Source organism: Capsicum annuum, chromosome 3 (assembly GCF_002878395.1).
Source record: "Capsicum annuum cultivar UCD-10X-F1 chromosome 3, UCD10Xv1.1, whole genome shotgun sequence".
NCBI classification, from domain to species: Eukaryota; Viridiplantae; Streptophyta; class Magnoliopsida; order Solanales; family Solanaceae; genus Capsicum; species Capsicum annuum.
In genome coordinates this window covers 246,797,179-246,818,742 of record NC_061113.1, presented here as the reverse complement: position 1 = coordinate 246,818,742, position 21,564 = coordinate 246,797,179, and the positions used below count along the sequence as shown (strand labels likewise).

At 34.1% G+C, this 21,564-nt stretch overlaps 4 protein-coding genes and 1 pseudogene across 4 annotated transcripts; 2 read left to right on the top strand and 3 right to left on the bottom strand.

Moving 5' to 3' along the window:
* Positions 1-2,850: 2,850 nt before the first annotated feature.
* Positions 2,851-4,445, bottom strand: LOC107865974 (annotated as a pseudogene).
* Positions 4,446-5,889: 1,444 nt separating this feature from the next.
* LOC107864870 lies at positions 5,890-6,393 on the top strand. Its single transcript, XM_016711279.1, has one exon. The coding sequence runs from the start codon at positions 5,890-5,892 to the stop codon at positions 6,391-6,393; it is 504 nt and encodes a 167-aa protein (XP_016566765.1).
* Positions 6,394-9,258: 2,865 nt separating this feature from the next.
* LOC124896878 (secreted RxLR effector protein 161-like) lies at positions 9,259-9,825 on the top strand. Its single transcript, XM_047408742.1, has one exon. The coding sequence runs from the start codon at positions 9,259-9,261 to the stop codon at positions 9,823-9,825; it is 567 nt and encodes a 188-aa protein (XP_047264698.1).
* Positions 9,826-12,696: 2,871 nt separating this feature from the next.
* Positions 12,697-15,212, bottom strand: LOC107862552 (heme-binding protein 2). Its single transcript, XM_016708166.2, has 2 exons — positions 14,742-15,212; positions 12,697-13,358 (listed from the first exon to the last, which is right to left on the bottom strand). The coding sequence occupies exons 1-2, from the start codon at positions 14,957-14,959 to the stop codon at positions 12,905-12,907; spliced, it is 672 nt and encodes a 223-aa protein (XP_016563652.1). The 5' UTR covers positions 14,960-15,212; the 3' UTR covers positions 12,697-12,904.
* Positions 15,213-15,578: 366 nt separating this feature from the next.
* LOC107862551 (motile sperm domain-containing protein 2) lies at positions 15,579-20,775 on the bottom strand. The gene is made up of 6 exons (XM_016708165.2): positions 20,471-20,775; positions 18,703-18,855; positions 18,015-18,161; positions 16,960-17,112; positions 16,518-16,640; positions 15,579-15,948 (listed from the first exon to the last, which is right to left on the bottom strand). The coding sequence occupies exons 1-6, from the start codon at positions 20,609-20,611 to the stop codon at positions 15,871-15,873; spliced, it is 795 nt and encodes a 264-aa protein (XP_016563651.2). The 5' UTR covers positions 20,612-20,775; the 3' UTR covers positions 15,579-15,870.
* Between the last annotated feature and the right edge of the window lie 789 nt (positions 20,776-21,564).

Here is a 21,564-nt window from a genome sequence, read left to right as displayed (position 1 = left end):
GTGGAGGTCTAGTAGTTGACTGACCTTCACTGTGACCAGTAGAAGGTGCGAAATTCATCATATTGATTTTTTCTTAGGTGCTGACCTTATTTAAGACAACCTCGCTCTGATACCATTTGTTAGAGTGCGTACCCTACTGATTTTAATATTATACTCTACTAGTTGCCTATCTGTGAAACAAGTAAGCTAACGTGGTTCACTGAAGTAAAAGATGAAGACAGTATTTTTATGTGGAAAAATACCCAGCTCAAGAAAGTGTAAAAAACCACGATCTGTACCTCTACAGGATTTAACCCCAACTTCATTATTACTCTTGTGCCTCAACAATCAACAAATTACAAGACTTCTTGTAAACTAGGAATTAAAACTTCTAACTCCTATTTCTACAATAACACAAACTTTCCCAAGATAAGTGTTTCCAAGTCTTTGAGTTCCCTAACTTGAAGACACAACTCCTAACTAAGTTTATACTTCACTGAGACTAGAACACAAGACTCATTACAACTCAAAGAACCAACCTATTACATAAAGTCTACGACTTGCTAAGCAAAGGACCAGGTTCTTCTTCAAGTAAGTGAACTGATTTGTTGATTGATGATTTTCTTGTCAGTGCATAAGTGAAACTCTTGAATGTTGTTTCTTGTATTTAAGCCAACTCCTGATAGAGTCCTTTAAATGATGTGCACTTCTTTCTCCAATAGGACTCTCAGGTAGTTTCACTCTTACTTCCGTCTCTCTCCTCGGCTGAATAGAATTCTTCCACTTTATCTCCTAGTTTGGCAGGACTCATTTATCAACACAAACTCTAAGTGTTGCACTTATTTCTCCTCAATCTTTTTGTTGTATGTGATAAGCATTGGTAACATATCTGAGTTTCTTTGCTTATCCACTTTTGTCTTAACACCTTGTCGGCCTTGCATCAACTTTAATATGCAATACATGTGAGAACCAGTAACTTCTCTTTCTTCACTTGTGTGGACCAGCTTGCACAACATGTTTCATCCTTATGTCTAACATCAAAACTTCAAATTCCCTAACACCTTGTTTTATTAGCTAAAACACATATAAAGAGACCTCTTATATGTCGTTAATCACTCAATTCAACTAGAGTATTTCTAACGCTTTTTCTAATTTGTATAGACATTAATGGTCAGTATATGTTCATTTGTTCTATTCTTTTAACTTGGTCTTAAACCACTATCAAAAACGAGTTGTTATGCAACACCAGTGTTGGTAGAATATTTGGTGGTTTAAAGATTAGAACTAGCTGGAAAACATCTTTAGTAATATTACCTTTTACGAATGTTGATTCTGTTTAAAGCTTCTGAATGAACTTGCAAGTTTAAGATTATAAGTCTCATTTCCAATTTAACAAATAAAGTTTACTTTGGATGTCCAGGATGGAGTTTTAACTGCTCTAGTACTATCTTTGATGAGTTGCTGCAGGGATGAATGTTCACATCTGACTGAACTTCTTGAGGAAAAGACTAAAGCGTTGGAATTACTTATGGGTGAGCACAGTACCTTAAAGCACAACTTGAAGCAACGACTCTGAGAGCAAGCAATGCTGAGGCAGAAAATAAAACGTTGGTTGACCAAAAAGTGTCTACAATTCCGTTATTGTTGTAGACAAAATTGAATAGCTTTAGCAGCCCGATTGGTTTGAGAAACAGAAGAAAGAGCACAGCACAAAGTTGACAGTGTATTTACAAGAGAATCTAAGAGTCAAATCAGCATTAAAAGACTTTTAGTATTCTATAAAGGTGCTTAATCCACGAATGAATCTGTCTGGGACCTCTTATATACTAAGACTCTTTAGCATATTAGATCTAAGCATCGCTTTTTTTGTTTAATAAACATGGTGTTTGAGCCAATTGTGTCCTGACCAGCTTGCACCCACCTCAACTAGTTCCACGATCTCCTATTCCAGATGGTGTCCAAACCAGCTTGTGCGCAACTCAACTAATTCCACGGATACCTGCTACTTCCCACAACTCTATCAACCAAGGTTTGAACATATAGGAAGTAATTAGTTAGTGTTTCTGACTCCATCAGCCCTAAACCTACGTGCCTATGACTTTCATTTCTCAGGAAATTACTGTAGCGGAAGATCCTGAATTTGAGACTTTCCTAGTATTATTTGAATTTGAGTCTTTCTATACCAAAAATATACTCTTAAAGGTAGTCGCACTTGATTTGAACATTAGACTTAATGGTTCTCAACCCACCACATTGACCACTAGGCCACACTCTTAGTTGCTAGACCTAATAATGATAATGACAGAAAAATGAATTCTTGGTTAGATATTTCTGTTTCGATACATGCAAAGCCCAGAAAAAGTTTTTTCTCCGGTGGATACGTACAAGTTACAAACTTCTAAGCAGCTTCGTTATTATGAAAGAGCAAGTCCATAAGAAAAATAAGGGTAATAACTTAAGAAAAGATTATAAGATTAGAGATCAAATTGGGGATCACCATACATCTATCTCTGTCATATATGTTGGTCTTTCTGAGTGAAACTCATTATTATCTTGTAATAAATCAATTCCTACTTGAACTTAAAGCAGTTCAAGAATTAGCTTCAAAACACACACTTTGAAGCAATGGAACTAATACCCTCATTTTTTTCTATAGACAACTAGAAGATGGTAACATCGCCCACTTCTGACTTTCACTTTCTATAAATTGTAATGGTGACTGCGTCTCAATATCATTAGACCTTGAACAATTTCCTGTAGCATTCCACACCATGTACATGGAAATTGGAACCAAGGAAGTATAACAAATAATTGGAACATAATTATATGAAACGGGAAAGATACATCAACCAATTCTGAAGGCAAATGATAGATGGTAATTGTGTAAATTAAAAGCACTAGATTTTTTAGTATAACAATAGTAACATATAGCGCAAAAACAGAATAAATAAAGGATGAGTATGACTCAATACAGAATTGGTGTTACCCAAGTTGGAGGACAAACACGACTAAGGGAAACAACATTGTAATGTGGTTGGATGCTGCCATCTGCTAAGTTGAACACTCCCATGTCCGAGCCGCCTCCTTCTATGTAGGCGGTGTATGTTTCAAAAAAATCATCTGTGAAATAAATATGATTGGGCTTGATTCCCGGATATTGAGAAGCTTGGACTGAAAGAGAAGCATTAGCACCCAGAAAAAAAGCGATGCCCCTTAAATCTCTGGTTTCCGTCACTTTGCCATCAGGTAAATCAACCTGGTAAACTCGAATATTTGTTGTCCCATATGTTATGTTGCTCACATCCTCCTCTATATCTTGTATCTCTATCGGGTTGAGCGTCAGTGATACCATGTCAGAATCATCTATGGCGTTCCTAAACCGGACACCATTGCGCGAAACTACAAATAATGATCCTAGTGATTCTACATGTATAATTGTTCTCGCTTGTCTCCAGATTGGAATGGAACCTGAGCTATGATATGACTTCTGGTGGGTCCAGGAGCAACAACATCAGCAACATCAAAAACTATAACTTGACCCGTAGCGCGCACGACATAAATTTGGCCATTAAAACATACCAAATCACAAAGTAGGTTATAGTTGGTTTCTTCCCAGCTAACTCTGTTCCATCTCAAATCTCCAGGTCTCCAGAAACTGAGGAAACACATGCCTCCGTCAATGACCATGAGAACATAATCGGATGTACGAGAAGGACTAGCTGACAAAACCGCCTTGCGATAAAAGGTCATCAGGTATTCACTCTAGTGGTCGTAATAATCTACGGTGGTATATTGATGTGGCAATTCAATCTGAACACCAGAGAAGGGATGTAGCAAACTAGTTTCACCATCATCTTCACCGACTGTGAAAAGCCAACCCATAGACTCCATACATCGTTTTCTACTTGCTTTTGGAATCCTCTTGTTCAATATCATACCATTAGAGAGGCTGAAAATTTTTCGAAAGGAATTGCCCTCTTCCTCCTCGGCTAACATCAGCCAAGGAATTCTAGGCAGTTCACTGTTAAAATTGTGTTTGGTGGCCACAGAGTGCCAGGATTTGCAGGCAATGCCAAAATTCAGAAAGTCTTCAATGAGATTAAAACATCTACTTACCAGAACCAGCAGATCATAGGGAAGCTCCGACCAATCGGGCATCACTTCCACCGCCAAGTCGATGCCTGCAACTGCCAACCAGCCGTCCGGTCTTACACAAAAATAAAGGTAACGAAAATACAGAGCAGTGAATTGTACAGTATGATTTTTGTTTTCCTTTTTTGTCGCTTAGGGGTTGGGGGAAGAGGAATTCTTTCCTTTAATAGTAGGTCAGCGAGAAGATATAATTGGGAAATTGATATAAATGATCCTCAATTAGGAGCATATGACCAACAATTGTGATTATTTCCATTCAAACGGCCAAATAAATTGGAAGCGCAATAAAATAATGAAATTGTTGGTGAAAACTAATTTTATTTTTTATTCTGAATTTGAAATGACACTTTTAACTTTTATGAAGTCGGTAAATCAAAAGAGGTTGTCAAACAATTTACTACGTACCAATAAGAGGTTGTTTACAATGTGTGTTGTGAACGATCAATTCTTTCTAAGTACGCTAATAAATGCTTATGTGCTTCATTGTTTAGAAACTATTAAATAACAATTTAGAATCTAATATATGAACTTCAACTTTATTTCATACCAAATGAATGACTGAGAATCTTGTAGGAAAAATAATTTATTTATTTTAAAATAATTTATTATGTATTTAGAAAAAGAAAAGGAAAAGAAATTATTAATTTTGTTTACTCGGAGAGAAAGGGAAAAAAAAGACAAAAAAGAGAAAAAGTTGCCGCCTCATCAAGGTTTTGCTGCCTCAAACAAATGCTATAAATAGCAATTCTCTCTTTGTGTTGTGAATGGATGGCATTAAACATCCATTTAGCTAATGGATGATATAAGTGTCCATTTAGCTTATCTTTTCTTTTAGTGAATAATTTTTTCCACCTCTTGAATATTAAATTATGTAGAGTTCATAATTTAGGCTATAAATAGCCTATGATTTGTGAAGAAATAAATATAGAAGAAAATAATTGTACATTCTCCAAATTTATATTATCTTTAGTTTTGTTTAAGTTTATATAACATATTTATAACACGTTATCAACACGAAACTCTCTTATAAAGTACGTATTATGTAACTATTTGTTTTTCAGACCCCATACACACCAAAAAAATATATAAATTACTAAAGAAAACAAATTTTTGATAATAATCTATTAACAATATATGATTCTATTTAGATTTATTTGAGATGTTTATCTTATTTTGAAAATAGCATTATATCTAACTTAATAATCTTTTTATGATAGTTTCATTATGTCAAATTTATCGAAATTTGAGTTTGTGGCATTCGACATTACCGGAAAGAATTATTTATCATGGATCCTTGATGCTGAAATTCACTTTGACGCTAGAGGTCTTGAACTAGAAAATAACTCATCAAGTCAAGATAAGGCAAAAGCTATGATTTTTCTTCGTCATCACCTCCACAAAGGATTAAAAACTGAATATTTAACTGTGAAAGATCCACTTGAATTATGGACCAACTTGAAGGATCGATATCACCACCTAAAATTGACGGCATTACCGAAAGCAAAATATGACTGAATACACCTCCGGTTTCAAGATTTTAAAACTGTAGTTGAATATAATTCTGTTATTCATAAAGTAAGTTCAATATTAAGATTATGTGGAGAAACCATCACTGATGAGAACTTACTAGAGAAAACTTTTTCCACTTTTCATACTTCTAATGTATTGCTACAACAGCAATAGCGTGAAAAGGGATTTAAGAAATATTCCGAATTAATTACATGTCTACTTGTGGCAGAGCAGAATAATACTTTGTTAATGAAAAATCATGAAGCTCATCTCACTGGATCTGCTCCATTCCCTGAAGCGAATGTTGTAGCAGCACATGATCAGCCTGAAATAAGGCAAAATTATTATCGCGGTCATGGTCTAGGCCATGACCGTGGACATGGGCGAGGACTTGGTAGAGAAAGAAATAATTATCGCCATGATGGTGGAAATAAACAAGAGAATAATAACGGTTCTCAAAATAATCCTTCAAAATGTAAAGTTAATATTTGTCACCGATGTGGCATGAAAGGTCATTGGGCACGTACTTATCGTACGCCTGATCATTTTGTCAAACTTTATCAAGCTTCCCTTAAAAGAAAAGAAAATGATGTGGAAGTACACTTGACCTTTCGAGGTGATGATGATGAAGCAAGTCCATCAAATACATATGATGATGTTGAGGCAAATCTTGCTTACAATAATGATGACTTTAAGGGCCTCTCAGATATTACCGATTTGAAAGCTGAAGATTTCTATGAGGACATTGATTGAAGAATTGATCACCTTGGTTAAGAATAAATTATAAAAAAAGTTATTGTTTTCTTTTGTTTGCAATTATGTTTTCTGTTTTATTAAAGTAGAGTGTGTTTCTGATTTCTACATTTCTTATGTTAGTTTTTCAAAATTCTTATAATATGCTTTTTTTTATTTGAAGAATATGGAAATTCTCCAATCATCAATTGAATCCAAAATAAGTTACGATGATATATGTCTTATAGATAGTGCTACCACACATACTATTCTAAAAGATAAGAAATATTTCTCTTATTTGGTGATGAATGAAGCCAATGTTAATACTATGTGTGGTAGTGCAAGATTAATTGAAGGCTCCAAAAAAACTAACTTATTACTTCTCGGAGGGACAAATTTGATGATTGATGAAGCATTATATTGTAGTAAGTCTCAAAGAAACTTATTAAATTTTAAAGACATTCGCCAAAATGGCTATCATATTGAGACTACCAATGATGAAAAAATTGAATATCTTTATATTACTACACTAAAGTCGGGTAATAAATATATACTTGAAAAATTACTTGCTCTTTCTTCCAGCTTATACTATCCAAGTATTAGCACTGTTGAAACACATGTCATAATGAATCAGAAGTTTACTGATTCAAATAATTTTATTATCTGGCATGACCGATTGGGCCATCCCGGTTCTAATATGATGCGCAAAATAATTGAGAATTTATATGGACACTCATTGAAGAACCAAAAGATTCTTCAATTTAAGGAATTTTCTTGTGTTGCATGTTCTCAAGGCAAATTAATTACTAGGCCATCAATAATGAATGTGGGAATTAAATTTCCTGTATTTCTGAAACGTATAAAGGGTGATATATGTGGGTTCATTCACCCACCATGTGCACCATTTAAGTATTATATGATTTTAATAGATGCATCTACAAGATGGTCACATGTGTGCTTATTATCAACTCGTAATTTGACATTTGCGAGATTACTTGCTCAAATGATAAAGTTAAGAGCACAGTTTTCAGATTATACAATAAAGACAATTCGTCTTGATAATGCGGGTGAATTTACATCCCAGGATTTTAATGATTATTGTGTGTCAACTGGAATAATAATTGAACATCCGGCTGCACACATTCATACTCAAAATGGTCTAGCAGAATCATTGATTAAACACCTTCAATTAATCGCTAGACGAATGCTTATGAGAACAAAACTTCCCATTTCGATATGGGGTCATGCTATTTTGCATGCAGCAGCTCATGTGCAGATAAGGCCCATAAGTTATCATAAAGTCTACCCATTACAATTGACTCTTGGTCAAGAGCCAAATATTTCCCATCTAAGAGTTTATGGATGTGCGGTATATGTTCCAATTGCTCCACCACAACGCACAAAAAAAAACCTCAAAGAAGGTTGGGAATATATGTTGGGTATGAATCTCCTTCTATTATAAAATATTTGAAACTTATGACTGGAGATTTATTTACGACAAGATTTGCTGATTGTCATTTTGATGAAACAATATATCCAACACTAGGGGGAGAAAATAAGCAGTTGGAAAAGGAAATAGACTGGAATGCATTATCATTATCTCACTTAGATCTTCGTACAAATAAATGTGAACTAGAAGTTCAAAAGATAATTCATTTGCAAAATATTGCAAATCAACTGTCAGATGCATTCACTGACCTATCAAGAGTTATAAAATCTCACATTCCAGCTGCTAATGCTCCCATTCGAGTTAGTGTCCCGGTAGGACAATTGACTACTGCAAATGAGTCTAAACCAGACTTAAAATGTGGTAGACCAATCGGTTCCAAAGATAAAAATCCTCAAAAAAAAAGGATCAAATGATCAAAATAATCATAATATGAAAGAATTTACTCAAGGAGAGCAACAAGACATAACAATTGATAAAACCTCAGAAGAGGTTCAGGTACCTGAAAATAATGAAAGTAGAGAGATCTCAATCAGTTATTTCTCATTAAGAAAAATATGGAATCGAAATGATATAATTGTTGATAACGTGTTTGCTTATAATGTTGCAAATGAAATAATGCAACTAGATGAGGATCTTGAACCAAAATCTGTCGAAGAATGTAGACAGAGAAATGATTGGCCAAAATGGAAAGATGCATTCAAGATTGAATTAGCTTCGCTTGAAAAATGCAAAGTTTTTGGACCTATAGTCCAAACACCTGAAGGTATAAAGCCAATGGGGTACAAATGGGTTTTTATGTGAAAAGGAAATGAGAAAAATGAAGTCGTAAGATATAAAGCACGACTTGTGGCACAAGAATTTTCGCAAAGACCTGGCATTGATTATATGGAGACATATTCTCTGGTGGTGGATGCAATCACCTTCAGGTATCTTATTAATCTGACAGTTTGTGAAAAACTTGATATCCATCTAATGGACGTCGTCACAGCCTATTTATATGGCTCATTAGATAGTGAAATTTTTATGAAAATTCCTAAAGGATTCAAAATGCCTGATGCGTATAAAAATTCTCGAGAAAATTAGTCAATCAAGCTTCAGAAATCTTTATACGGATTAAAACAATCAGGACGCATGTGGTATAATCGTCTTAACGAATACCTATTAAAAAAAGGGTATAAAAATGACTCAATCCGTCCTTGTGTCTTTATTAAAAGGTATGGATCTGAATTTTTCATAATAGTTGTATATGTTGATGATTTGAATATCATTGGAACTCCTGAAGAGCTTTCAAAGACAGTAGAATGTTTGAAAAAGGAATTTGAATGAAAGACCTCAGAAAGATAAAATTTTGTCTTGGTCTACAAATTAAATATTTTACAAATGGAATATTTATCCATTAATCCACATATACTGAAAATATTTTAAAGAGATTTTATATGGATAAAGCACATCCATTGAGTATCCCAATGGTTGTGAGATCACTTGATATTAATAAAGATCCATTTCGACCTCATGAAAATAATGAAGAACTTGTTGGTGCTGAGGTACCATATCTTAGTGAAATTGGGGCATTAATGTATCTTGCTAGTAATTCACGACAAGATATATCTTTTGCTGTAAATTTATTAGCAAGATTTAGTTCTTCCCCAACACGAAGACATTGGAATGGTATTAAGCATATATTCAGATACCTTCGAGAAACTATTGATATGGCACTGTTTTATTCAAATGAGTCTGATTCACAATTAATTGGCTATGCAGATGCAAGATATTTGTCTGACCCACATAAAGGTCGATCTCAAACGGGTTATTTGTTTACATATGGAGGTACAGCTGTATCATGGCGTTCAACAAAACAAACCATGATTGTTACATCTTCAAATCATGCAGAGATAATAGCCATTCATGAAGCAAGTCGAGAATGTGTCTGGTTGAGGTTAATAACTCAACACATTCAGGAAATATGTGGCCTTACTTCGAAGAAGAATATTCCAACTATATGAAGACAACGCTGCATGCATAGCTTAATTAAAAGGAGGATACATCAAAGGAGACAGGACAAAACACATTTCATCAAAATTATTCTTTACTCATGATCTTCAAAAGAGGGATGAAATAGATGTTCAACAAGTTCGTTCAAGCGATAATCTAGCTGATATGTTCACTAAAGCATTGCCGACATCAACCTTTGAGATGTTGAGATACAAGATTGGGATGCGTCGTCTCCTAGATATTTAAGTGATGTTTTCATCAGGGGGAATACATACGAGCTGCACTATTTTTTCCTTAACCAAGGTTTTTATCTCACTGGGTTTTTACTGATAAGGTTTTTAATGAGGCAGCACTCAAATGTGTATTCAGTATATTTTTTTTTTACATGGTCATCCAAGGGGGAGTGTTGTGAATGGATGACATTAAGCATCCATTTAGATGATGGATGACATAAGTGTCCACTTAGCTTATCTTTTCTTTTAGTGGGTAATTTTTCCACCTCTTGAATATTAAATTATGTAGAGTTCATAATTTGGGTTATAAATAGCCTATGATTTGTGAAAACATAAATACAGAAGAAAACAATCTTACATTCTCCAAATTTATATCATCTTTAATTTTATTTAAGTTTACATAACATATTTATAACACTTTGCACAATATACAGAGGATTTTCTCCTTTTGCAAAATATGAATCAATAATATATACTTTTCTCTATCTAATTTTTTTTTTCCTTTTCCTTAGTTCCAATTTAATTACCATTTTATTGTTGATTTCTGCTTTAATATTTTAACTTATTGGTATTTGTATTATTAATTTTATTGATTCTTATATCCTCTGTATAATTAGGGAAGACTTATTTAACTCTGAATATCCTTTAATTAATCGGGAAAGTGTTTGTTTAATACTGGAAAAACATCTCATACTGCTGAAATAATTTCTTAGGACAGTGTCTAGCATGACTCAAGTACAATTAATACATTAATTGGTTAAAAAACAGTTAGATTACTGTTATAATTGTCATATTGATTACAGTATTATCACTAAGATAGCAATAATATTATACACTGTTATTTTATTATGCTGTTAATATTATTAATATAATATTTTATCAACAGATAAATAATATTATTGTTATTATTATTATTTTTCTGTTGTTATTATTATTATTTTGTTAGTCCCCAACAAATCTTTATTTTGACAACTCGCAAATGATTCTACCAACAACCCCACGATTTATTTTTTATAGTCGGTTGGCCTAAATTAGTTCCTTAACACGACAAACAATGTTAGTTTTAATCGAAGACATCCATCGATTTAATTAAGTTCAACTTAATGCAATCTCAAATGAAGTGTATAAATACTTGCCCATTGTTAATTTGACATACACTTTTAAAAAATAATACATAATATAAGTGATATTTATTATATCACTCTTTGAATATAATAATTTTTTTATTTTGAAAAATATAATAAGTAATGTATAATATTTAATATTAAAATTAAATGAATAAATTATATATTAATTTTTAAACTGAATAAATAGTATTATACATCTATTTTTGATACGGTGGATGGTGGAATTTAGAGCAAAGTTATCATGTTTTAAAGATTGTCTATATCTGCTTCTTCGTAGTTAACCAAATAGCTCATATTCGCTCTTTTCGATAGACACAGCCCAAGTAGCCTATTTCGAAATGTTCCTCAAACTTTTGTGTGTGTGTGTGTGTGTTTTTTTTTTTTTTTTTAACTTCTCTCTGGTTGTTGGATCATATAGAACTGATCCGGCTTCTCTCCATTTTTCTTCTCTTCAATTTATTTAAGTTCTTGGTTGAATTGAAGACACATGTCATAGTTTAAAATTAATGGTTGATATTTAATTAGTTAATTAAATTTCTAACCGTAGTTATCTACTTTCATATATTTTGTTATATTTGTTCCTTAAATATCCATTATATCTTTTACTCAATATTTAAAAAAAAAAAATCCTTACTGCCGCAAAATATAAATTAAAAACTTTTCCTAATTTTTTTTTTTAAATTCACAATATAGTTAAAATTTTAATTTTTCTAGTTGAGAATTCAAAAGAGCCACATAAAGAAAAATATAATGGATCTATTTGGCCCAATCTTTATATTTGATTTGACATATGTATAATGGATTTATTTGGCACATAAACAAAATAAAATTAAAAAAACTTCAAGCGCAATCTTTATTTTTTTTATTTGAAAAACATTACATAAGAAAAATGGTAAACATTAGCCAAAAAAAATATATAAAGAAAATATAATGAATTTATTTGAAAAAATCTTTATATTTCACTTGGTACACGTATAATGAATTTATTTGGCACATAAAAAATAAAATTAGAAAAAATTCAAGCCACAATCTTTATTTTTTTATTTGTAAAACATTACTTAAGAAAAATGACAAACATTAGCCAAAAAAAAAAAAATTAAAACCTAGCAGAAAATTGTTCAAGGATAGAAAGAAAATGATTTAATATAATATATGTTTAAGAAAGATATAATGGATTGTTAAAAATATTAAAGCAACAAATATATAGTAGATAACTATGATTAGAATTTTGATTAACTAATTAAATCTCAATCATTAATTTTAAACTATGACACGTGTCTTCAATCCAAACAAGAACTTGGGGAAATTGGAGAGAAGAGAAATGGAGAGGAGCCGGATCCATATTAAACGAGGAAACTGCCAACTTAATGTAAACCTTTTAAATCGCAAGTTCAGGATTAAATATTGTCCTTTTTCCTATTAAAAGCCAATATATTAATTTATCATAATTTTTTTCCAAAGATTTTGATTTATGCTTGATTAAGAACATAAACTAAAGGCTGTACCAGAATAACAGGCATGGTAATGTCAAAGTTCTTCATTAAAAGAGAATTGCAGTTTTCTGCAGAACTGAACACACTTCCACTTCCATTAAACCGGAAAATCCCAAATTTAGAGAACATGAGCATGATAAAATGTGTACATAAGAAGCAACTATTCATGCCTCTCCGGTCTCTATAAGGGGGAGATGTACAACAACGACCCAAGAAGCTTCAAGCTCGCACTCATAATCAGTATGCAGCAATTGGATTGGTTTCGCAATCACTTGCTCCAGTTCCAGCGACATCCACCCACACTTCATTGACACGCCCAATGATCCGGAAGGGAGAATTATACTGCGCTATAGAGTAAGCATATTCACTCGTAGCAGCAGTGGAGTTTGCCCATGGAGATCTACTCAAGCTCAGAGCCAGTTTCTCAGCTTCTTTAACAATGTTGCTATCTCTTGCAAATCCTGTAAACTTCCTAACAGCAATGCAACGACTAGTCCATCGATCAGGTTGAAGGTTCAGCTCGGGAAGTGGAAGAGGTGGATCGGCCTGGAACTTATCAGGCAAGTAAAATTTAACAAAGTATGCCGATGAGTGAAGAGGACCTGCTCCTGGAACAATGCTAGTCAAAACTGGCTTTGTCATATAGATACGAGAAAAGTTCAAATTTGCACCTTGGATGAACTGAAACAATCTGTATGACAACGAGCAAACATATAAAAATTTCAAACGCAAGCTCTCAATTTTTCTGAACATGAACTCTGCTTATACCAGAGCCAGTTCCAAATTCAGATAAAGTACGGTAGCTACAGTAGGCCGTTGGACAAAATAAAAATAGTGAAATTATAATAGATTCTCTGAATTCTAAGTTCGTGACTACGTATTCACCTAGACACATGCAACCTGAATCAACACAAAGGATTTATATGGATTATCCAAACCAATTTAGATTGAGGCTTAGCTGATTGATTTATATATAAGACAGCAACACGAAAAATTTCTTGTGCACAGGTTTGTTCAACTTTATATGTTCGATATAAGATAGAGAAACTGAAAGTTTCTTGTGCACTGGTCTGTTCAACTGTATTTGTTCGATTTGCAAACAAAACTGAGTTTCGTTTTTTTCCCAAAAGAACGTCTCCAAATCTTCATACACCATTAGAAGAGCCACAAACCTACCTCTGCTAGCATCTACTAGAAGCCTATATGTATGGTAAATCAGAAGCAGCTTCTATTTAACATATTACATCAAGCAACAGGTTCAGAATGACACATCTGACAACCAGTGCTTTACAATGACTAACCATCTAGAGTCGCCAAGAAAGACCTCCATGATTCAAGTGCCAGCCTCGTACAAAACTATATGACTAGACAGACCCTTGCTAAATCTCCTATTGTCAAAACTACAATTCCATTATTGTTATAGACAAGAGTGAATAGCTGTAGTGTAGCAGCCTATTGGTTTGAGAAACAGAAGAAGAGCATAGCATGTCGTTGACAGTGTGTTTAGAAGAAATCTAAGAGTCAAATTGATATTAAAAGAGACTTTCGCAGTCTAAAAAGGTGCTTAATCCACAAATAAATCTGTCCAGTGCCTCTTATATTAAGACTCTTTAGCATATTCGATTTAAGCACGATGTTTTTGTTTGAGAACACTGATGTTTGAGCCAGTTGTGTCCAGACTTGCTTGCGCCTACCTCAACTAATTCCACGAATACCTGCTACCTCGCATTCAGAGCCACATCTTCAGTCATTAGGATCATTTTAGTACAGAATAAGAGCCTGTTTGGATTTGGTTATTTTAGGTGGTTTTAAGCCAAGCTGCCAAGGCATTTTTGGAGGGTTTGGATAAGTTATAAAAACGTTTATAAGCACACTGTTTTATACTAAAATATTAAAAATAAGCCAAAAGTCAATCCAAACTGTCACTAAGAAGCACCCAGGGTGTGGACTAGTGATTCAATGATATCGGGTGAGGTCTCTGATTTAATTCCGAATAGAGACAGGTAGTCTTAGCGGACAGAGTTAACGGAAATCGGTGCGCCCCGAACAAATAAAAAAAATAAAGAAGGTAAACCTGTGAAAACCATCTCTGGTGGCTTTATGGAAGGAGATTTCGTAGGCGGGTGCGGCCATCCATACAGATTCCCTGTAATGTCTGATTTCAAAATCTGATTCAGAGTGCACTACTCTGTACTGTGGTGATTCAATTGCTTTGCACAATTTTGTTGAACACGCAATTGTTATTATCAACAAGAGGATTATAACAGTATTTTTCAAGCTTGATTTTGCCATTTTTCTCACCCACAACCCAACAAAGCTTTTTCTCAAGTGATTGATAATTTATGACTTGTTTGCTTCTTTCGACGGAGGATATTTCACTAAAGCCCCCTAAGTAGAGTTTAATTGCGTATTCACCCGGTTTCACAACTAGTGAATTTCTGATATAATCCCTAAAGTTTTATAATTTTGGAAGATAGCTTCTCATACAATATTGTACACCATTTTGTTTCACAAACTAGCACCAGCTCTAGCCGAAAATTCCCCTTTTCATCTGAAAATTAGTTGTATTGGCTATATTCTCATTTCTCAAACCTCAAGAGGGATGTGACATTCTGAAGTTTCTGTGAAGAAGTAAGAGAATTTGGATTCAAGCCAAAGCACATGGAGAGTGTGAATATTTTTGTTTAGTAGCAAATGATACAAACAAGTACCTTGCCTTAAAATGTCACTGGACTTATCTTTTTCCCTTATGATAACCCAAGATATTTGGTGTTTACAACTTCCAAACTCGGTGGATAATGGACTCGCCTCTACCCTTCTCAATTTCAATAGCAAACTTGGTGCATAACAGGATTCAAACTGGTGATATGCATCTACCAGATTTAGCGTTGAAAAGAGTCTTGGAAGCACGTCAGAGTAACTTCTAAGGTGATTTTTATTGTACATGAATCAAAAAAAGTATACATTGTATGAGCTATTATTGATTCCATCATTGTTGTTGTAAATGATCCTAACTCTAAACTGGGTCTCTAGAAAAGATTGTCTACCATTCATGTAATCTTGAAACACCTAGAATACTAGTTCATTAGTCCATTCCAACATCGAGCTTGTCATTATTATCTAGGATAAAGATTCTGTGTACCAAGTACCAGTCTAGCATTTTTATGTATATCAAAGCATTGGTGTAACAATTGCTCCTGTCTTCATTTTCTAAAGCTAGCTGGGAGTGTGTCTTCGGTAAAATACTCCTCCCTGACGTCCTTCTCTGAGCAAAATCTCACCTATGAAATTGCAAATACAAGTGTAAGAAAACATATCAAAGCAGCTGAAAAAATGGAACTATTTTGTTCTATCAAAGATAAAATGAAGATTTACATAATCACGATTTGAGATAGTCATTTCTTGTGTTGTCCAATTTATTAGTGGCAAAGCATAAAAGGTTTGAATGAAATAAATAACTAATCGTGGAATGAGTTATGAGAACTGAAGACTATTGCATCAAAGGCGCCAAATCATAAGGATGTTTCATGCTTGCTTTAGCCTAGTGTCTCACTGTATAATGCGTAAAAGCAGATATACAAAGTGAGGTTACAGGCAGTAAATGTACTGTCTCAGCGTGCCTGTCTAAACACAGGCATTAGTAGCAAACATGGAGAGCTGATTCAAAGGGGAAATAAATGCAAAACCTTGCCTAATTTTTCAAACAAGATCACAACTAACTACATGTACTATAACGTGAGAATACAAGTAGAGCTTTTGGATATACGATTTATAACTCAAACAGAAACAATATATATGAGAAGTCAGCAAAGAATTAACTCCTTAATTGATATAGCATGGAAATTCTTACCAATGAAGCGTATTGCTTGAGCATGGGTTTGACAAACCGCCACAGTGGTTTGAATACAAAAGGCGCGTCAACAAAAAGAACCTGACCCAGTCGCCTTGGATAATAGTAGTAGAATACATCAAACTGTCCCAGAATGAATAAAAGGAAATCAGCATGCAGTTTTAAAATGTTCAAATTCTGATGAAAATTGCTAAATGCTAAATACAAGTAAACACCAATAGCAACACTCTTAAGTTTCTCAAGTTGAAGTTCCAAGCATAATTTTCAATGATGTATCAGCATCATGAAAGTTGAGTTTTACATGACAAAGGCAATACAACAAGTACCCATATTTTAGTCACAAAAGGAAAAAGAAAACTTTACGACTTAAATCATCCTAAACTACGACATGTAGAGATAAACCATGCAAAAAACGTAAAAGAGAAACTACGGCGGACATTACCAAAAACGTAAGGAATTTAAGATCTGCATTCTCTGTGCCAAACCCTCTCAGATCAAATATACCAAGTATATCTTGTTTGTCAGCAGGAACTTTGCTCAATGCCTTCTCAATTAGAAAGACACATAACTTCTCATCTTCATCAGGATCCTGCTTCTGTGGCACGAAATTTTAATGTACAGATTAGAACTGCTGAAAAGGATCTAATGGAGAAAAACTTTGTTTCACAGGAAATCTCCAGATCCCAACATTCTATTGCATTTTCACCTAAAATCACAAGTTTCAAGAAACACTTTTCTTCTCCTTAAGATACTACAGTAGATAGATAAGTTTCATATTTCCGGTTAGTACAACTGCAAGCATTCTGAAAATAGTACTTCAATAAATATAAGGAATTAAAACTAGCTAAGGGTCAGAATTCGGCCTGCGGGTGGGCCGTAGTCGGAAGCTAGGAGAGCTTTGGGGTGGAGGTATTGTGGGTGAGGGTGCCTTTGGTTTGTTAGTATAGGGTTCTACTGTGGAGGTGCCTTATTTTTATTGTTCCAACGTGTTTCATGCTTTATTATGAATTTATTTATAATTCTTTGTCCTGAGCCGGGGGTCTATCGGAAACAGCCTTGCTAACTCTCCGGAGGTAGTGGTATGGACTGCGTACATTTTACCCCCCCAAGACCCCACTGTGTGGGGGAATACACTGGGTTTGTTGTTGTTGTTGTTGTAAGGGTCAGAATTCGAAAGTTTGATAGCAAAATCCACTCGCGCATGAAATAACTAGGAGAAAGTACGAATGCATGTTTCGTTATTTACATCAATACCACTTCAATTTCACTCATTTTAGTTTAAGAACAAAACAAAATCTTCAAACTTTTACTTAAACAATGGCATCCTGGGCGTATGACTTAACAAATTCTGATCAGTCAAATAGAAGTGGGTTCAAAGTTTGGTTCTCTGAATGAAAAGCAAGTGGTAAAGATACAGCTTTCTCACTCCTAAGAAGATTAGAAACTAATCCTAGTGTTACTAAACTAGTTTTAAGATAAGCTGAGTCACATTTTTACCTGAGGAAAATGCTTTGATGCGTCCACTACCAAGACTGGCCTTCCATAGACATCAAAATTGTCATGCACATATGCTTTTCCAGTTTCAGCAAGACTTTTAACTGACTCTTCTGACAAGTCTGATACGCCAAATTCATGACGCCATCTCTGATATGAAAGTTTGAGAGATACATTATTGTAAGTGTCCATTCTTACTCTTAAAACTTACAGTAACTATTATAGCATTGCAAATATTCAACTCAGACGCAGCTTTTAAGTAAGTTCATGATAATTCAAATGACAGCGAAACAAGTCATCTGGCAGGAAAGAGGAACAATATTCTCATTCTTCTCATCATCGTGAGGTAATGGAATGTTTGTAGTAAAGCTCTTAGCAATAACTGTACTATGTTTTATAAAGCCACATCACGAGAATTGGATTAAATTCTTTTGCCACAGTGTGAACAAGTCAATCGAAAGGGAGATGAAGAATAAGTCCATTCTCTCCACCTTCAGAAACCAGAAGGAAGGAGAAAAAATAAATCCGAGAACAGTAAAAAGAAGAAGATAGCTAAGGCCTTATGGGTGCAGATATGATGCAGTGATAATCCACATGAGAGAATCTATATGTTTTTTTCCTTTCAATAAACAAGTCAGAGTACGGTAGCCAAATTAACGTGATGATTCTAGTAAAATAACGATAGAATTACAATGGCTTTATGCAGCTTGGAAACAGCAGCATCAATTGAGTATTTGCGATCCTTCAGGAACCACAGAATCATCTCCTCGTCATCTCTTCCATTTCTTCCAACTGGGAGATCTGTATATTCCCTTTCAAGTCTCTCCTTTACATCCAGCACTAACTGCAAAGTTCAAATATGGCACCATCAGATTTTATCACAGCATAGTCTGTGTGAGAAGTGCATATATGCCTGGTCTCATGAGATGGAATTTAACAAACAACAACAACAACAACAACAAATCCAGTGTATTCCCACCTAGTGGGGTCTGGGGGGTAAGATGTACGCAGTCCATACCTCTACCTCTAAAGAAGTAGAAAGGTTGTTTCCGATAGACCCCCGGCTCAAGTCACGAGATACCACACAAACTCATAGTAAAGCACAGAACTAGATTACATAACATAAATACGGCACCCATAAGTATTAGAAAACAGAGGAAAGCACACAGATTCGTAATAAAACATGGAACACGGGATCATAACAAGAATAAAACCCCCACCAAGTAATTCCCTACCCTAGCAACCCAAACCGGCCCTAGTCTTCTGCCCTAATTCGCGTCCTCCAGACCTTCCTATCTCTAGGGTCATGTCCTCGGTGAGCTTTAACAAACAGACTGCCTAATATTTAACTGAGAGTTTTATTTAAAAGGGGTTTTAATCCTTTTTTGCCCATCAAATTCAGTAGATCATGATCTGAGTTTCCGTAATCTCCTTGAAGTGAGTTGTGGGGAATTCATAATGTTTCACGGAGTCGCTTATTGAAGTGAAAAACATTTCTAGCATTTGGATACACAATCAGAATGACCTTATGGCTTGAATTTACATAAAATCAATTTTCAAAAAAGTTCAAGACATTGATTGGTTTTAATGAACTAAGGTTATAGAAAGGCAGAAAGGAAAAGAATAGTTCCAAGACCCCACTGTCTCAAATGATTTCAAAAACGATAAAAAACTGAAAATCAATGCATAGAAATCACTTCAGTTAGAGACTAAAAGGCTGAGAGTAAGATGGAACAATAAAGGCAAGATCTGTTCTGCAGACACTTAAGCTTGTTAAAGAGCTTCTTGTATCCATCTAAGATGACATATTGGTAGTTATTAGTACTCTTACTTAGTAACAGGTGAAAGGGCAGCAAAGTGCACTAAAGTTCCACGCTGTGCACGAGCTCCAGAGAAGGACGGGACCATACGGGTCTATTGTACACAGCACTACCCTTCATTTCGACAACAGGCTATTTCCACAACTTGAACCCGAGACCCAGGGTGGAGCTAGCATATAATGAGGGGGTTCATCCAAACCTCCTTCACTATTTATACATGGTTAAAATTAATTTTTATATATATATATATAGTAGATGTTGAACCCTCGTTCGGTTAGTCCGTGTGTGCACTTTTGAACCCCTCAATGAAAATCCTGGCTCCGTCACTGCCGAGACGTACTAGTCACATGTATGGAGGCAACTTTACCAGCAAGGCCCCCTTCTTAGAAAAAGGTGAAAATACGGCCTATAATCTGTAGCAAAATCTAATAATGTTCAGTAGATAGTTAATTGACTTACTGAACATCATAAAATGTACGTAGTCCAAACATCACTCCTTTAAATTCAACAACTGCAAGAAACCTAAAGACATTTCTCTTCTAGTCAATTGACATCTAATATATATACATTAATTCCTGAAATTTTTAACACATAACAAACATAAGCACCAAAGCTAGTAGTTGGGAGACAAAGTCACACCTTTTGAGATTTCAGAGGATCCATCGTAAGGCAATTCCGAATACGTAAGGTGCTGCTACTATATCCATTGGCAACGAGGGGAGTAGCCTTGACTAAACGACCACCTAGTACTGCAGGTCTAAGAACCAACTGGAATGCCATTGCTCTTCTCAACTTACTCTCTAGAAAGACTTTAGTTGGGGGAATTTGTGTAGTTGCACGAGAAAAGAGAAGTAGACAACAACATGTAAAGAGAGTTGAAACGAAACGTTATATGTATGTAGGATGGCGGGTAAGGCGCCACCTATTCTGCCTCACCCATCTTGTTTTTTCAACAAGGGTTACTATCAATTTTAGTCCTTCCGTTTTTGATAAATTCTGATTTTACTTCTTATGATATAAGAATAGACACATTTAACCTTTAATTACTTCAAGTGTACATGTTTGATCCCTTTTCTTATGTTATATTCGCAAATTTTTGGAATTGTTAATCATTTCTAGTTCGAAAAAGGCTCAAAAATACCTCTGAACTATCTGAAAATGGGTCAAAAATACCCCTATGTTAAATATTTGGCTCAAAAATATCCCTTCCTTAACGAAATTAAATTATTTCGATTATTTCGTTAATTTATATAAAGTTCATCATTTAATTTATATTTCGTTAATTTCTTTAAGTAAAAATTTATATTTTGTTAAATTATATTTCGTTAATTTCTTTAAAGATTAAAAAGATGTAAAGTGAAAATACCTTTTTAGAATAATTGTATGTTTATTTTCCAAATCAAATTCAATCAATTTATATTATAATTTCAAATACTTTTTTTCATTATCTTATTTTAAAATTTAAAAAATACTTTTATGTAAAAAAATTAAAGTATTAGGATTAAGAAGTTAAAGTTAGGGTTTAATTCAATCGAAATAATTTAATTTCGTTAAGGAAAGGGGTATTTTTAAGCCAAATATTTAACAGAGGGGTATTTAACGAAATTAAATTATTTCGATTATTTTGTTAATTTATATAAAGTTCATCATTTAATTTTTATTTCGTTAATTTCTTTAAGTGAAAATTTATATTTCATTAATTTCGTTAATTTCTTTAAAGATTAAAAAGATGT

Bases quoted from the DNA above. Each gene is read 5' to 3' on its own strand.
- LOC107864870 (XM_016711279.1), top strand. From the start codon at position 5,890: ATGAAAAATCATGAAGCTCATCTCACTGGATCTGCTCCATTCCCTGAA.
- LOC124896878 (XM_047408742.1), top strand. From the start codon at position 9,259: ATGGATAAAGCACATCCATTGAGTATCCCAATGGTTGTGAGATCACTT.
- LOC107862552 (XM_016708166.2), bottom strand. From the start codon at position 14,959: ATGGCAAAATCAAGCTTGAAAAATACTGTTATAATCCTCTTGTTGATA. The intron at 13,359-14,741 runs GTTTACCTTCTT...GTTGTCATACAG, and splicing joins ACCAGAGATGGTTTTCACAG to ATTGTTTCAGTTCATCCAAG.
- LOC107862551 (XM_016708165.2), bottom strand. From the start codon at position 20,611: ATGGCATTCCAGTTGGTTCTTAGACCTGCAGTACTAGGTGGTCGTTTA. The intron at 18,856-20,470 runs GTGTGACTTTGT...TGAACTTTGCAG, and splicing joins ATCCTCTGAAATCTCAAAAG to TTAGTGCTGGATGTAAAGGA. The intron at 16,641-16,959 runs GTAATGTCCGCC...ATTCTGGGACAG, and splicing joins TTAAATTCCTTACGTTTTTG to TTTGATGTATTCTACTACTA.